This window comes from Lissotriton vulgaris, chromosome 7, assembly GCF_964263255.1.
Source record: "Lissotriton vulgaris chromosome 7, aLisVul1.2, whole genome shotgun sequence".
Classification (NCBI taxonomy): Eukaryota; Metazoa; Chordata; class Amphibia; order Caudata; family Salamandridae; genus Lissotriton; species Lissotriton vulgaris.
Window position 1 is genome coordinate 1,008,237,854 of NC_141695.1, and position 16,641 is coordinate 1,008,254,494.

A 16,641-nucleotide genomic window follows, 5' to 3' on the forward strand; every position below is an offset into this window, starting at 1 on the left:
TATTGTTAAAATATAATGCTAATATCACTATATGATGTTTGTATTTTGCTTCAAAAACATATTGTAAGCAATTTATTGTAAGTTGCTTTCAAAACAGGCGGTTGTTCAGTAAGTGCTCTTACATCCTCGTAGATTGCAGCTTTCCTCTAATGAACTCCAGCAGTGTAATCAACATGCTGCCATAAATGTGTTGTAACTGCAAATGACTCTGAAACCTTTAGAAGAAATACAATTGAAAAATCAAGCTATTTCTAAGTAAATGTTGTAGTTCTACTAAGTGAGTTCCTTTTCACACGATTTTCTGTCTTTGGCTGGTTATATACTAGCATCATACCTGAACTGTAATGCATTTCAAATTCGAATGGTTGATGCAATATTCGTATTACAGCTGAGTAGTAAGAAACAATCAGACTGTAACACTGAAGTTCAAAACAGACTACTATACCTTTAGTTTGGGTTTCCGTGTATTATAAGGAACACATCTTCCATTTTCTCTTTCCTTCACGTTCCTGGTTTCAAAACATTATTTCACTCGTCAAACTGTACATATGCATACCAACTGCTGTTGTGAGTAGTGGGATTGTTTCATTACATGAAAAAAATAATTGAAAACAATTGTTTGTCGTCCACTGCGATTAATCTAACCTCTGTCACTTAAGCTATGCTATACCTCGTGTGCTTTTCATTCAGTTCACATCCGTGTTTTGTGCTGAGCACCAAGATCCGATCCGTTACATAAAATACCTCATCTGGGTATAATTAAAACATATATTATGCAATAGTCATTCTACAAAACACTTTCTATCTAAATGGTTCGGTCTACTGTCCTTCATCTCACTATTCAATCCATTCTCTAGTTATTCCATTGCCTTCAGTTTTCGTCAGACTTCCCACACTGGTCGCCATTTCCTATCAGCCACCCATGTCAGTGTTTGCTTCTCTTAAATGGAGATGTTGGGATTTCATTTTGGGTGTTTTCACAATGTGGATCCAAATCGAGGAATGAGCCATCAGGTCACTGTCCGTAATCGCCATAATTCCTGTAACAAAAATAAATATATATATATATATATGTCAAACACCAAAGAGTCGCCCTCTAGAGATCACCACACACGAAGGATCAGCGCTCACAGCACAGCAGGTAGCTTGCTCACAGCCGGTAGCAACCCTCACAAAGCGCCATACGCGTTTCGAGCTTCACGCTCTTGATCACTGGCTGGTGGGAGAAAGGAAGCGGATTTAGAAGAACTCATTTTATTCCAATTAACAGTCCCGCCTTAAATGGGCGCACAGTGGCATTCTATATATATATCACTACATAGCTGCTTGTGTTCACACCATGTCTATAGATTCACCTCTTCCAGCCTTATGAGAAGGGTGCTCCCGATCACACAACACATTATGGTTCTATTGTCCTGTCTGGCTTGAAGTTGAAAGGCAGTGCAGCACTGTGGATGATCAAAGGAAATGCCTTCATCAGAGCTGGGCCGGCCTTAGCGCTGCTGGCGCCCTTGTGCCCTTTTTTAACCCCCACAACATTACCTCTTTCTCTATGAATTGACTCACTATCACTGTCCATCAGTGCAGCTCATCTTTCCCTAGCCACTGCTCGACTTACATTTCATTTTGCTACTCATAGTTCATTCACTTTATGATGAGCTAAAACTGCCACTAGACAACATTCAGAGTTCTCACGCATAGGAACATTAATCACGAGATTTATCTTTACATTTCTATTGTGCCTCAAAACTGCTGGACGCCCAGGGAAGTTCACGTACTATTAAACCAAGTGTTATTTTTAAACACAGCGTCCCCCACCAAAGTCAGAGCAAGGTGCTCCTGCACCTGTCGTACTGCCATAAAGCCAGCGATGCACCAGCGTGCTATTCATGGGATAGACGGTTTATAGGAAGGAAAGAGTACTGTTACAGCATTATGACTTAGTGTTCTTTAAAGACTTGTGCCTTAAGCTCAATCCTAAATTGCAGTACAGTTGGGGCAGTCCTGAACGATACAGGGATATTGTGCCAGTTTCAAGGGACTTGAACACAAAATGCCTTATTTTGTTCTATTTCACATTTCTTTTTCTCCAGTGTGATGGTGTACTTGTCTGGGGTGTCCTGAGATCCACAGGAGTTTCTCAGCCAGATAGGCAAAGATCCTGACATGATGGCTTTGTAAATGATGCAGCTAGTTTTGAAAATTGTGTATTTTAACATTGGATGCCAGTGAAGTTCTGTCAGTGTGGGTGTGATGTGGTCAAATTTCTTCATGCTATTCCTGAAGTGCTGAAGCACATACCTTGCTTTTTCGGACCCCATTTTGGGGTCTGGGAGGTTGTGGAGTAGGAATTGCCACCTCCAGATGTGAATTTACATGTTTTAATGACACTTCGGAAATCACTTTCTGGTATGAATGGTTTCACTGTCTTTAGAATGGAGCATTTGCGCCAGGTCATCTTGATTTTCTTGAACTATGTTCCTTTGAGGATGAGGTCAGTTTCCAGATTGAATCTGAATGACTTGTTTTGATTGGGTGAAAGTTGGTGGTTCATACCCATCCAGGTTCATGTCCTTGGTGTTGAGCAATCTAAAGCTGCCTCTTCCTGACATGCTGAGTAAAACCTCTAGTAAGCCCTAGTTTTGGAACTGGATGGTATCAGAAAGTGGAGACTACATTAAGTGTGGGAATAGCAGCAGAGCACTTTGGGAAGAATTGGAAATATTTGGATTGGTTAAGGAACAGATGTAGGAGCTAGTGCACTAGGTGAGCATTATCCACTTGAGAGGCGGAACACAAGGCCACAGCATTGATGTCAAATTACTGCACACTAGTTTTACAAAAAGATATCCCTCCTGGGACCTTGAAAGGTCCTATGATGGTAAAATGAGAAAAAGTAAAGGAAGGGGAGAACAACCGTCAATGATGAAGGAGGGGGTGTTCTGGAGATGAACGGAACACCTATAAGAGTCTGCAACTTACTTATTCAGTAATGTCCCTGGGCTGTAAGGTGGGAAGGGAGGTAGACCCATGTGTTGTTATAGCCCTCACTCACTCTAATAGTGACATTCTTCAGCACTGGGCTCACCCTGGCTCCTAAAGGTCAGGGTGGGCTCGACCATATTTCAGGGAGCACTTGTGGAGATTTTGGGTATAAGGGGCGTAACGTTAAAGATAAAATTCCTCTCCCACTCCCAAAGTATCCTTTATTCGTGGAGTAGGGTGGAGGTTAAAGACTATGGTTGCATTGGAGGATGTGGTGGTCCTATGACCCTAACTGACCACCAACATGTTTCAGCCCTATCGCTGGCCTATTTGTGGTCCTGGGTTTTCGTCAGGGTGGGATGCGAAGATGTCACTTCGCCCTAAGACGTGAGTGTTGTGTGATCAAGCAAATAACATGTAACACATTTTATAAATGAGGGACACGTCTAATACCTGTCTCTGTTCTCTTTGAGGAATTATCTGAAAGACAAAGAGTGAAAAAAACAGACAAACACATGAAGGACATGTAGTGAATTTTGTGCGGTCAGGCCTGATGTTGCTCATTGCAAAAGAAGCTAGACTGTTGTCATTTCCCTTAGAGATGTACCGTGAGGGTGACTGGTATCATATGTAAGGCACCAGAGGATGATAGTGTCTGGTGTTCATCATTCAGAGTTTGTACCAGTGGCACACTTTCACTGGTTTATTGTTTAACAATACATTTATGGAGAAAAATGCAAGCAGTAATACTGTTTCATGCATGCCTCGCGTAATAATTGTTGCTGCTTAGTGTCGTACACGCATACATACCTACACACTGTTACCCATACTGTGAATATTATTGGGTGACTAATAGTGAGATAAAAACCAGTAGTCGATGACTGTAAGTTCAGGGCACTCACCCCGGTAGGACTGATGTGGTTGATGTGCCATATTAGGGACTACTGTGGGGGACAAGGTGGCGCTGATAGGTACCAGCACCTACATGTTGAATACGTCACGATTTATGTGGTATGTAGTTCGTGAACCACCCATGATGTGGGAAATGGTTGGTATCTGTATTGGCGTTCTATTTGTGAAGACTAAATGCACAGTGGTATGTTGGGGTGTAATAGAGACTGATCTCCATGGAGGATCATATTTAACCCCGAGTGTAGTTCACGAAGTAGCGCTATACATAGCTATGCAAAGTGCACTTCGCAAGCTACGCGTAGCACTAGGCGAACTGTGTAGTGCGCTGTTCGCGATGATTGCACAGTGCCGGATGCTGGTCCGCACTGTGCAATCACTGAAAACAACATCTTGCACAGTGCGAGCTGTAATTTTTTGCCGCTCGAGTAGATTTTTACTTGAGCAGCAGCTTTCTCAACGCGGACTGGCAGTTTCTCCATGGAGTTGCTGCGTACCAGTCTGTCTCGTAAGCTGCTATTTTTCTTAAATGAGAAAAGAGGTTTCTCAAATTCAAGTTTGTTGGATGTGAGTATCTGCAAGTGTTTGTTTATTTTTTTTTTTATTAGATTGGACCCGGAGTTATATGTAATGACACTTATGAGTTTTTGTGTTTCGGATTTATTTCTTTTTTCTAGGAGACTTTCTCTCTGGATGTTTTGCACTCTTTTTTTGCTTTGTTTAATATTTGTGTTGGTGAGTTTTGCTGCATCTTTGTTGTATTCTTCCATTTTGGAGCAGTTGCGTTTGATGTGCATGAATTGTTCAACTGTAAAAGTTTCCCTGAGGGCCCTTGGGATGTGCCCTTTCGAAATGGAGGAGGCTATTATGGTTGGTGGGTTTAGTGTACATTGAGGTGCTTAGATTTCCTTCTTCAGCAGTGCTGTTCACATCCAGGAAGGACACCTGCTTATTGTCATGTATCTTACTGAATTTGAGAAATTAATTCCTGCTGTTGATACATTCGTTTAAGTGATCTATAGCTGTATGTCATGTATTGTCATGTTGCCATATTACCAAGATGTTGTCAATGTACCTGATCCATAAGCTTATATGGTTGGCGTAGGGGTTGTTCGTCCAGATGTTGTGGTCCTCGAACTAACCCATGTACAGGATGGCTAAACAGGAGGAAAAGTGCTGCCCTTTAATGTTCCTTAGCATTGTAGGTAGATGTTGTCTTCGAAGCTGAAGAAGTTTTCCGTGAGGGCCATTTTGGCCAGTACCATGATCCAGTCTATGAGGGCTTTCCATAGTCAATCCTGGGTTTTAGTAGGTCCTGGATCACTCTGAGGCTGTCTTCCTGGGGGATGCTGGTGTAGAGTCCCTCTACATCTAGACATATGAGTGTCTCACTCTGTGGATCAAAGGTCATATCTCCGAGGATCTTGAGGAGGTGGGTGGTGTCCTTCACATAGGATTTGTCCCTGGTTACAAGTGGACTCAAGTACCAGCCTACAAATTGTGATAGTGGTTCAAGGACTGATCCAATTCCCAAGACGATTGGTCTTCCTGGAGGTGGAGTTTGTACTTTGTGGACCGTGTAGAACCTGGGGGGCTGGGTTCGGTGGTGATAAAGAACTCTCTCTCCTTTTTGTTGATCCATCCTTTCTCATCTGCTTCCTCCAGCAGTAATTTTATGTCATGTTGGATCCTAGTGGTGAAATCAGAGCGTAGAGGTTTGTAGTTTCTGCAGTCTTGCAAAAGTGAGTGGCATGTCCTTCTGTAGTCCTTCTTGTTTTGGATCACTATTGCTCCGACCTTACCCGTGAGTTTTATAACGATGCTTTCTTTTTTGCCGCAGGAATTAAGGGCGGTAGTCTCACGTTTGGGGAGGTTGTGGAAGGTGCTTTGTTTTGGTCTCTGAAGTTCCATGTCCTTTGTGACTGCCTCCTCAAAGGCTAGAATTTCTGGAGAATGGATGAAGGGGGTGGGTAGAATAAACAGATGGTTTTTTCTAGGTCTGTGTGTCCGTCCATCACATTAATGTCGAATTACTGCACACTTCAAAACTGCAGAGCCACAATACACTCCTCACAATAAAATGTGCACCCATCAAATATATTGGAGTTTCAAAAATAGCTAGGCAACATCTTAATAGGAATATCTGTGAGTTCCTTGACTACTGGCAGCTAATCTAAAATGTAATAATTTTGTAAATGACTAATTGCAAAAGATATGTTCAATTGTCTTCTTTTCACTTCATTTTTCAGATTGCTTGAATGTTCTTCTGGTCACCCTATTTCTAGACCGCTTGGGATTTTTGTAAACCTGGTGAAAGGGCTTTTAGAAAAGCTTTTAGATTATAGATCAATGATGAACGATGAAAGCAAGAACAACCGCATGAGCTGTACCGTTAATTTGCTGGTAAGTTTTTATCATGGCTCACAAAAAATTAAAACAGACCAATGTAGAAAGAAATCAATAAGGCTGATGCAGGTATAACATTCAACTACACAAAATATCTGGTATATTGTAATAATCAAGGAGATAATGGTTTGTGAACAAATTCATGCTCTTCAGCCAGGTGGAGTGTTGATAGATCAGGTAACTAATGATCTTAGTGGTGACATCTGCTTGGAAAAAAGCAAACTCCTTGCTAGATTACCAAAGGGTGTTCACAGCTTTTATTCCGCTGAAATTGATGACATTAGTGTTATTGGTGTAGATAACAGCAAAGCAAACACAAGGAGATGATGGACAGAGCGCTGAAACTTTTCGGACACTCACCCCCAGTCACAGATCCGGATTGAATCCATCATCATTCTTTAGCTCACTTTTCCACCTCAGTTCAGACCCAGCTATATGGAAATCAGTCTTGACCCCGTGCCTCATGAGAACAGGCCAGGCCGAACTGCCAAGCCAGTCTTCCCTGAACCAGAAACAAGCAACCTGGGGCCGGGTTCTGGGTAACACCCTTCATAATTGAGGCTAGCTTGAATCTAGTGGTAAAGTGAGCAAGGGATCCACGTCTGGGCATACCCTGCCAACTTAAGGCAAACAAAGCAATCAAAACTGGGCTGACTGGGGGCGAGTGTCTGAAAAGTTTCAGTGCTATGTCTATCATCTCCTTGTAGATAAGAGCAACCCTTTCAAAAGGTATCAGGTGCTAGGGAATTGTTGTCAACAATTACCCACAATTTGTGATTTTGAGACTCTTTGAGCCTGGACATTTGGTCTCAACTGCATAAGATCTAAAGGTAATTGCAGAAGAAAGTCTGTGATTCTGTCTTAAGGAGATTGAAAAAGATCTCTGGAAAATGATTAATTTCCAAGAACTTTGGACCACAAGTGTTTATTAAAAATAGGTAGGTATAAAAGAAATCCGTTAAGAAGCAATTTGGATCAGTAGCATTAATTTAAACTACAGAATTTAAAAACAACTTTACCAATGAGCTTCTAGAATCTCTCCCAATGAATAATTGCAAACATTAATGAAAAGGCTATGTATTTTACTACTCCTCCACCCATATGTCTCCTGAAATTTGCTATAACCCATATCAAATTACCGAAAACCACACATGAAAATTCAATCCTTTAGTGATTCTGACATTCGTGGTAATATCCTACAAATAATGCTTTTGTGTGAAGCACAGATTACCTTATAAATAGACTTTCAATCATGTGAATTTGGCCCTTGAATTGTTACCTAGGGTCCTATGTTAACTTTAGGATTGATATCTAATGAACCAAGGTACTGAATATGATTTACGCTTAGAGGCGAGGAGAGTCATGGTAGTGAATGGCCATATTGGGGTCGTTTTAGTTCAGGTATTTGATGTTTATTTGGCTTTCTGCTTTTTCTTTCCTTCGTATTCCTATTGAGAATAAGATCCTGTATGAATAACATCTGAAATTCAATGTAAATGGTATACTAACAGTTGTCTATTAGACTATGACTAAAAGCTTCTGATACCTACACTTTGCTACTGCAGAAAAACAACCTAATACGAAATAGAATGACGATTGGATTTGGTTTTAGTTTGTGTATAAAATTGCCAATAAGGAACTATTAAAAAAACTTCAGTGTCAGCACATAATAAATATTCCCCATGCTGTTTACATATAAAAGATCCATTTATTCAAAAACCTTAGTTCAAACCTTGTCAAAGAAAGGCAAAACATGATTAGATAACTGCCATGTAACAGTACATACGCGTGCAATCTGTGCGACTATTTTTAATGGACACTGCTAGTTTCTTTTCCTCTCAAATCCACACAGAATGCTAGCTGGGCTGGTAAAATGCCTCAAATTAGACACAATGTTGCCTTTTGTACAGATATGGGAAGTACACACAGCTTAAATTCCAAAATGTTTTAGTAACACACCAAAACACACTTAGGCCTTTGATCTAGACAGATGTAGGCAAAGGCCGGTCTGATGAAGTAGATGAGAACAACACTGGTGCTTAGGGTCAGTGGTATGTTGCTGGTGCCACAGAGAACAGTATCCTTTAACATGGATTAGTGAACACCTAAAATGGCCTTCCTCATAAGCCATTCAAACCAAGTGATTCAGAGGAAACTCAGTTAGCATACTGATTAGTTTTCAACTGGTGCCCCTATCTGAGAAATTTGCATTTTCACTGGCTGTTGTAAAGCAGCATTTTTTATACTTTGACAAAATACACTTTTTTTTAAAAAACTGTACGATTTACAATTTTTCTGCTGATATAACTTTACCTTGTAAAAATACTGATTAGATGCATTGCTAAGGAGGTTGTCAGCTATTATTCTTTTAACGGTTAAATAAAAAATAAAGAAAATTACCCTGGTCGCTCAGCAAAGATGAACTTGTTGTCACAGCACAACAGAAGGTTCCTGCAAATGTAAACAGTTTTCTCCTCGGTGTAAGACATTGGATTGGTTGAGAGAGGTGAAGGGCCCACTCAGTCAACAACCACAATCCTTGTCAGGGTGAACCAGAATAGTCAATAAATGATCCTGTGTTTAACCATCTGGTAGATTAGCATAAAAGCACCTATGCTTGTCAGAAGCAATGTTGATAAATAAAATGATACCAGAACGACAAAAATTTGATCAGTAGATTCAGAGATATTCAATTTTAAAGTTTATAGTGAAAATAGTGCCAAAAGCAAAAAGCTCCACTCACGGTCATCTGTTCATGCTAGACCAGCAGAAAGTCACAAGTTCAGTCCAACTACGATGGAAAGAGGGTCAAATACAGAGACCAGGTTAGTCCAGCTGAAAGGTTACCTTCTAAATCTGTTGTTTAGCTCCAGAGATGGGAGGCCTAATGTTGTGGATGGTCATTGCTGTATCGTGATGAGCTGACCTGGCATCATGGATAATCGTCGCTGTAGCGCAAATAGTCAGTCAGGTGTAATGGGCAGTCAGCGCTGTAGCTTCACGTAGGTCGGTGTGTCAGGAATTTGTGGCTACAGCAAGAAGTGCAGGTCTTGCATTGACAGTTGTCACTGATGGAATTTATTGACACGAAGAACAGATCTCACCAGAGTTTCGCATTGCCCGTCTTCACAGGTGGCACAGTCTTGGTGTGAACAGGCCTGTTCTTGGTCTCAAGTAGCCCAAACAGTGGCTGCTACTCCACAATGGTGGAAGAGTGCCACCCCATTGCTTCAGAGCCAGCAGCTGAAAAATAAAACAATATTTTATTGTCGTTATAATTTCCAGCATGTGTAGGGTGGGGTGGGGAGGGGCTAGAGTCACAGGTAGGAGAGACCGGTGCACTTCTAAGTGCACATGTCTGTTTGGCCAGCCGTCTTAGGCTGTCCAAACAGACCCACGCAGTTAGGTTTCTCTAACCCAACTGTATTCTACAGCTGGGTAGAGAAATGGCACAGACTCTATGTGCCTGAACGGAGCATCAAAGTAGCCCACTCATGCTAATCCTGGTGCTGCTCTCAAAGCAGCATCTGGATTGATTGGGGAGTGTGTCCCAGGGACTTCCAGGAGCAGGATGGGGGATATTTTTTAATTCAACTTTTACCTCTCATTACAGCCCTCTACCCCCGCAGCTAATGCTGCACTACCAGACCACCACTGCATCTTAGCAGCAGCGGCGACTGAGCTCAAAAGTCAGAAATGTCACCTTCTCTTGAGGATGAGTACACCCTGATGCAATCCTAGGGTCCAGGACCTGGGGAGGCAACTACAGCAGAAGTCTGCAGGGCTCAGACAGGTCCAGTTGCAGGCCCAGGCAGGTCTAGTTGCAGCAGGTCAGCCGAGCAGTTGTGGGGAGGTCTCTCAGGCTTGTTGTGCCCCCGTGGCTCACACAGGAATTCATACAACTGAACCTTGGAGTCACTCTGGGTAGCCTGAGGTAAAGGCAACAGGTCAAGTCGTCTTTCTCAGACAACAAGAGAACCCTTCAAGCAGCAGGGCAGTCCTTTGAGAGCAGGGCAGCCCTCCTTCTGTACCTTAGGTCCAGCTGTAATCTGAAGAGTGTCTCTAGAGGGTCAATATTGATACCTGGCATCAGCCTTTGTTTGGGGGTTGGAGGGACTCCCTGTCCTCCACCCACATCTGGTTCTGGAAAGTTCTTCCTCTTCCCCTGCCAAGGCTCCAAACTGTCTAGGGATGACAAAAGTCATGGCTGGCCTGGTGTCTGATTCCTTTGCATGTGCAGGCGATAAACTCCCTAGAAGTGCAAAAAGGGCTAGGTAAAGCCCTTCCCCAGTCCTCCGGCCAGGATGGCCCATCCTGTCATCACCTATCCCCCTCTGATTTACTATCTGGAAGTGATACACGAATACCAACAGCAGGGACATTCACTGTCATGGGACTCAAAACAAAGAAGGATCAAGTAGTTGGGACAAGAAATTCCCAACTGTCTAAAAGTGATATATTTAGAATTGTCAATTAACATCCAACTTTACCAAAAAAAAGAGTACTTGAAGTTACAATTCATTTGAGTAAAAACTATATTATTGTAGCTAATCCCTATCCAAAATTAGCACTTATCAAATGTAATAAGGTATCCCAGTGTTAGTCAATGGGTGTGATAGGCCTTGCAACAGTGAAAACCGACTTTAGGAGTTTTTATTTACTACTAGGACATGTAAAACCTAAGTACACATATCCTACTTATTAAAATACAATTCATCTTGGCCAATGAGACTTTAGGGTTATCCTTAGGGGTGACTTATAAGTGTTAAAAAGAGAGGTTTAGGCCTAGCAAAATGCTTATTTTACCTGACTGAAATGATAGTTTAAAACTGCACTACAGGCAGCAGTGGCAGGTCAGATACATTTTTAAAAGGCTACTTCGGTGGGTAGTCAGTGAGTGTTGCAAGCTCATTAGTAGCATTTGATTTACAGGCTCTGGGTTCATGGAGTGCAATTTACTAGGGTGTTATAATTAAATTAATTGTTCCAATTAGGTGTAGTAAAACATTTCCGACTAGGCAATGCTGCAAGCGCAAAGTAAGTGCCTTTATTTATTTCCTTACTCCCCACTTTCCCGTTGTATGTCGGACTCCACGATCCCCCCACCCAGCCCCCCCTCACCTCACCGCCTCACAGTGTTACCTGTGTGAGCCGCCACTGAAAATAGTCATGCCTTTAGAGAGGACTCGCCTATGGATGAGCATAGGACTGGTATGTTATGTGCATTTCTGAGGTGTCCTTTAATCAGCTGAGCTGTTGCACTTTGAAAAAGCTGTGCACAGTATAAATTTGACTGGGGAAGCTAAGTAGATTACGTTGCCATAATCCAATGGGACTGAAAACATAATTTATTACTGGTATGTGTTGATGAGGTACCAGAAACGGTATCATTCTTTTCAAGATCTTTAGGTGGAAAAGGCAGCTGCTTGCAACTTTCCTCGTCTGATGTTCAAGAGACAGAGAGGGATCAAGAAAGATGCCCAAGTTCCTCACATTGTTAGCAGGGCCGTGAGAGGGTCTCACCCGGGGGAGGGTCCCACCGGTCCCACCCATAGTCTGGGACCAGCTGTTGTTTTCCCACTGCTTAAATGCAATGTCTTACACCTCACCTCCATCGCTTCCAGTTTTATAACATTTGATTTCCTCCTTAACTGGCCATGATCCCTAGAGTAGACCAAAAGAGCTAGATGTCGCTAAGAATTAATGTAATAACCCTGAAATTGCAGTAAAATATCAATGTGCATCTTCCTATTTTAAAAATTGAAATTATTGTAAAAATTAGATCTGGTGAAAATGTTGAATTAGGGCACGAAAGCTGAAATTATTTTAGCATACCTGCTCTGCACAGTGTGAAACATTAGTTTTATTGGAAACATCTTAAAAATAGAATCTAACTATGCTTCCTGTGGAACCACATTCTAATACATTGTTTTGCCTCATAGAATTTCTACAAAGATATTAACCGTGAAGCAATGTACATAAGGTAGGACGATTTTTTTCCTTGATTCTAATTTCTAATTAAGCTGTGTAATGGTATTCCACTTTATGCTTAAGCATTTTAGAATCGTAGCTGAGATTGTTTAACATGCCAGGCGCCAAATCGTGGAAAATGTCTGAAGGGTCCATTTGTGTTTGTACTTTTGATGTATTAGTTTCTTGGCCTGTAGCAGTCTTAGCATATTTTATACAGTCATTGCTTGCAAGGCTATTTTGTAACACGAGCTTGGGTATGAAGTTATTGAAGCAGTTCATTTTGCATTTAGAATGGTTACATAACCAGCTCAGGAAAAAATATACTTTGCTTCCAAATGCTTGGTATTATTCATGAAAGAGCAGTTGGGATATATTTTGCCAATGTATCAGCTTCTTTTCTTTTTACATTAAATATGCAGTGAAACCAAATCACGTTTATCCTAGGTAAAGAGTTTGATGTAATGTTTTTATCTACAGCTCTGAGTATTCGACAGATATATTTGGTACGTTTTCAAAGTGGAACATGAGGGGGAATATAGGATGAGCTATTTACATTACATTTACCTACGTTTGATATAAGAATTATTGTTTCAAGCATGAATAGTGGAACTGTGTATGTGTTAACACTATAACTAACTGTGCGCCAGGAAACAGAGAATGACAAATCTGACATAGGTGTGGCCACTTTAAGGTATGTGTATGTTACTCCAGTATTGGAACTTTCATAGATTCACATGCCTGAGTCATTCCCCGTCGTCGAGACGGGAGTCTCCGGTATATAGAAAAAGCAGTGCTTAGTAGTGTAGCAAACTGAAAAGAGGCCTAGGGCCATTTCCCTTTTGCAACCCATAGCCTTTGTTACGTAAAAAAGGTCCAAACTTTTCCCTGAACCAATCAGAGCTCCTCACCCTCTAGAACACTCCTGAGAGAACCTTCTGTCCCTCAGATTTTTCTACCGCACGTTGTGCTAGGGAGTCTCCTTTGAGCTCTGCTCAAACTCTTTACTTCTACAGTATTTTGACTTGGATTATTAGGTTTCTACATTAACCATGTCTGAGAAAGAGAAAAAAGGATTATTTAGAGCTTGTTCAACCTGCTCCAAGAAGAGGTTGTTTACAGATGACCCTCACAAGGACTGCATCTACTGTCTCTATCCAGATCATAAGGCAGCAGATTGTAAGGTAAATTGTACCTTTTCTAATAAGACATTGAGAGATCGTGAGGGAAAGCTTCTGATCTGGCTTCAGAAAGTCAAAGCCAGGAAGGAAATCCTCTCAAGTGAGAGTGAGGAGGAATCTGTGGCGTCTAAGAGATCTCAGAAGAGAAGTAGATCTCCCCAGACACATTCCTCAGGGGAAAGACCTGAGAAGGCCCAAACAAAGACCACCCCAGGGTCTTCAGGGCGCAGTCCCTCAAAATGCTTCAGTCTCATCTAAGGGGAAGAAGGGATCTGCTGGTGAGGTGAAAGCAGCAAAAGCCACCTCAAAGACGACGATATTGTCGACGGTTTCACCGTCGACGAGGGCATCGGCGACTGTGTCGACGGCGGCGTCGACGACGGTAGCGTCGACGACGTCAGCATCGACGAGGACTGTGTCGATGACGGCAGTGTCGACGGCAGCATCGACGAGGACGTCGACGTCGACGGGGACTGCGTCGACGGTTACTACAACGTCGACGGTAGCGTCGACGACGATGACTTGGTCGACGACGGCGATGGGTATCTCGTCAACGGGCTCGTCGACGAGGGAAAAAACATCAGAAAAAAGATTGGGGCCTGGGAAAAAACCTATTACACCGGAGGTTACATCTCCAAGCAAGGTCTCCCCATTGCTACCGTCTCACTTACTGGAAGAAGAAGATGAGGAGGAAGATGAGGAGTATGGTAGCCCTTCGCAATTACAGGTCAAGTACCAGGAAGATGATTCGGAGGAAGAATATGGGGGTTATCAAGAGCAACCCCAGGAACAACACCGATATCGGCAACAACAACGAGAAGAGATGACCAGTGTCCCATCCTCTTTGTTGAGGGATCTCCAAGGAATGTTGGAGGATTATAGAAGAAGATACCCAGCGACTCCAGTCGCTCCACAGGCCGTAGAGTCGGCTCTGTGTCAACGCTCGGTTCCAGGGACTCCGATTCGTAGGAGGGAAATTGTGCCGGAACCTACTGTTAGGTCCCCACCACCGACAACACACCACGATACCTCGGATGAGGAACAGGAAGATGGTGAAATTGCGGACACAAGTGCAGAATGGCATGACTATATCACCCCATCGCCTGCAACTCCTCCGCAGAGACAAGTGGACTCTCCACCGGAGGACATTGGTGGTTTTCATAATTTAATGGAGAGAGCCACTAGGAGGTTTGCACTGACCATGACAGAAGAAAAAACGGAATGTTTTCTATATGACTTTAAAGATTTGTATCGGAGATCTGTACAATCTTTGCCTATAGTGTCTCATATCTGGAAGGAAGGATTGAAGGTCATGGAGACGCCAGCGACGGTAACACCAGTTCTGGCCAGACTGGATAAAAATTATAAAGCACTGGTCGATGCTCCATCTTGCCTTGTGGGTCATCCCAAACCGGATTCTGTTATCACGCAGGCGGCACAACAGAAATCCAGGAACCCATCTGCTCCGATTGCAACACCTCCAGACAAGGAGGGTAGAAGGTTAGATAACGCAGTGAAGCGTTTTTCTTTGATGTCTGCTCTGCTGGTGAGAGCCGCTAATGCCCTGGCTATATCGGGGAGATATGACAGGCAGATGTGGTGCGACCTGTCTCCATATGTTAACCTGGTGCCAGATCCAGAGAAGCAGGAGGCAAAGAAAATTCTCATGGAAGGAGAGAGGACTTCGTCTGAAGTCATAGACTGCACTATTGATATAGTGACCACAGCATTTAGATCCTTGGGAGGAGCGGCGGTCCTGCGCAGGCAAGGTTGGCTGCGAGCAACAGCATTCAGACCGGAGGTGCAGAACAAAATCTTAGACCTTTCTTTCAATGGAGAAGAATTATTTGGAAAACATATAGATGACACGCTGGAAAGTATCAAGAAAGATACTGATACGGCAAAGTCTCTGGGAACTCTGCAGTACAGGAAAACCCCTTTTCGTGGCTCCAGGGGTAGAGGACAGTCCTCGTATAGAGGAGGATACCAACAGGGGAGATAGTCGTCTTCTTATCAGTCCTCATCACAGCCGTACCGTCAGCAATATAACCAGCGTCAGTCAGGAGGATACACAAATCAGCTCCTAGGGGACGTGGTGGCCGAGGAAAGGACAACACCCATAGGCAATGACAACCTCCATCTTCCGGCTCTGTCAGATGCTCCCCTGGGTGGAAAGATTGCTCACTATCTACACAATTGGTGGAAAATAACAACGGACCAATGGGTCCTCAAAATAGTTCAATTCGGTCACACCCTAGAATTTATTCAGACACCCCCTTGTACGCCACCGATGGACAAGAGAGCCAATCATCTGCATCAACTCCGGCAGGAGATTCGGACAATGCTCCGAAAGGGAGCAATAGAACCGGTACCGAAATCCCAGGAAAACAGGGGGTTTTACTCCCATTTTTTTCTTATCAAGAAAAACAAGCTCCAGTGGCGCCCCATCCTGGATCTCAGATCCTTAAACACCTATCTCAAGAAACAATCTTTCAGGATGGTATCTCTACAGGACATCCTTCCGTTGTTAAACCTAGGGGGATCATATGACCACATTGGACCAACAAGACGCGTATTTCCACGTGCCGATACATCCTGCACACAGGCAGTACCTTCGGTTCTGGGTAGCCGGAAGACATTACCAATTCAAGGTACTGCCATTCGGCTTGAAGTCAGCGCCAAGGGTTTTCACGAAATGCCTGGCTTCAGTGGCGGCTGTGTTGAGGAAGCAAAAACATCAAATATTTCCTTACCTCGACGACTGGTTAGTCAAAGCAACATCAAAGACACAAGCCAAAACGTCGACGCAAGCTTGCTTAGACTTATTCGCCGATTTAGGATTGACTTTAAACAAGAGAAAGTCGAACCTCCACCCGGCAACAGTGATCACATTTCTGGGAGCAATATTGGACACAGAATGCAACAAAGCATTTCCTTCCGAGGAAAGACAACTGAGGATTGTGTCCCTCTTTCAAGACTTGAGAAGAAGAAAGTCTCTTTCAGTCCGCAGGTACAAATCCTTGCTGGGCACAATGTCCTCTTGTATTCCACTGGTACCTTGCTGCAGACTAAGGATGAGACCATGGCAGGAACTGATCGATCTCCAATGGTGTCAGGCGGAGGGATCCTTCGACGATATAATAAGGGTGACACCAGTGATGCGACAGGCAGCAGAGTGGTGGACGCAAAA

At 43.1% G+C, this 16,641-nt stretch overlaps 1 protein-coding gene across 1 annotated transcript in view; it reads left to right on the plus strand.

Moving 5' to 3' along the window:
* The window catches only part of DOCK2 (dedicator of cytokinesis 2), a 2,333,210-nt gene that overhangs the window by 2,046,200 nt on the left and 270,369 nt on the right, over positions 1-16,641 (plus strand). Inside the window, exons 35-36 of the mRNA XM_086931425.1 lie at positions 6,144-6,297; positions 12,243-12,283. Of these exons, the coding sequence (XP_086787551.1) occupies positions 6,144-6,297; positions 12,243-12,283 (195 nt within the window). The remainder of the gene's footprint in view (positions 1-6,143; positions 6,298-12,242; positions 12,284-16,641) is intronic.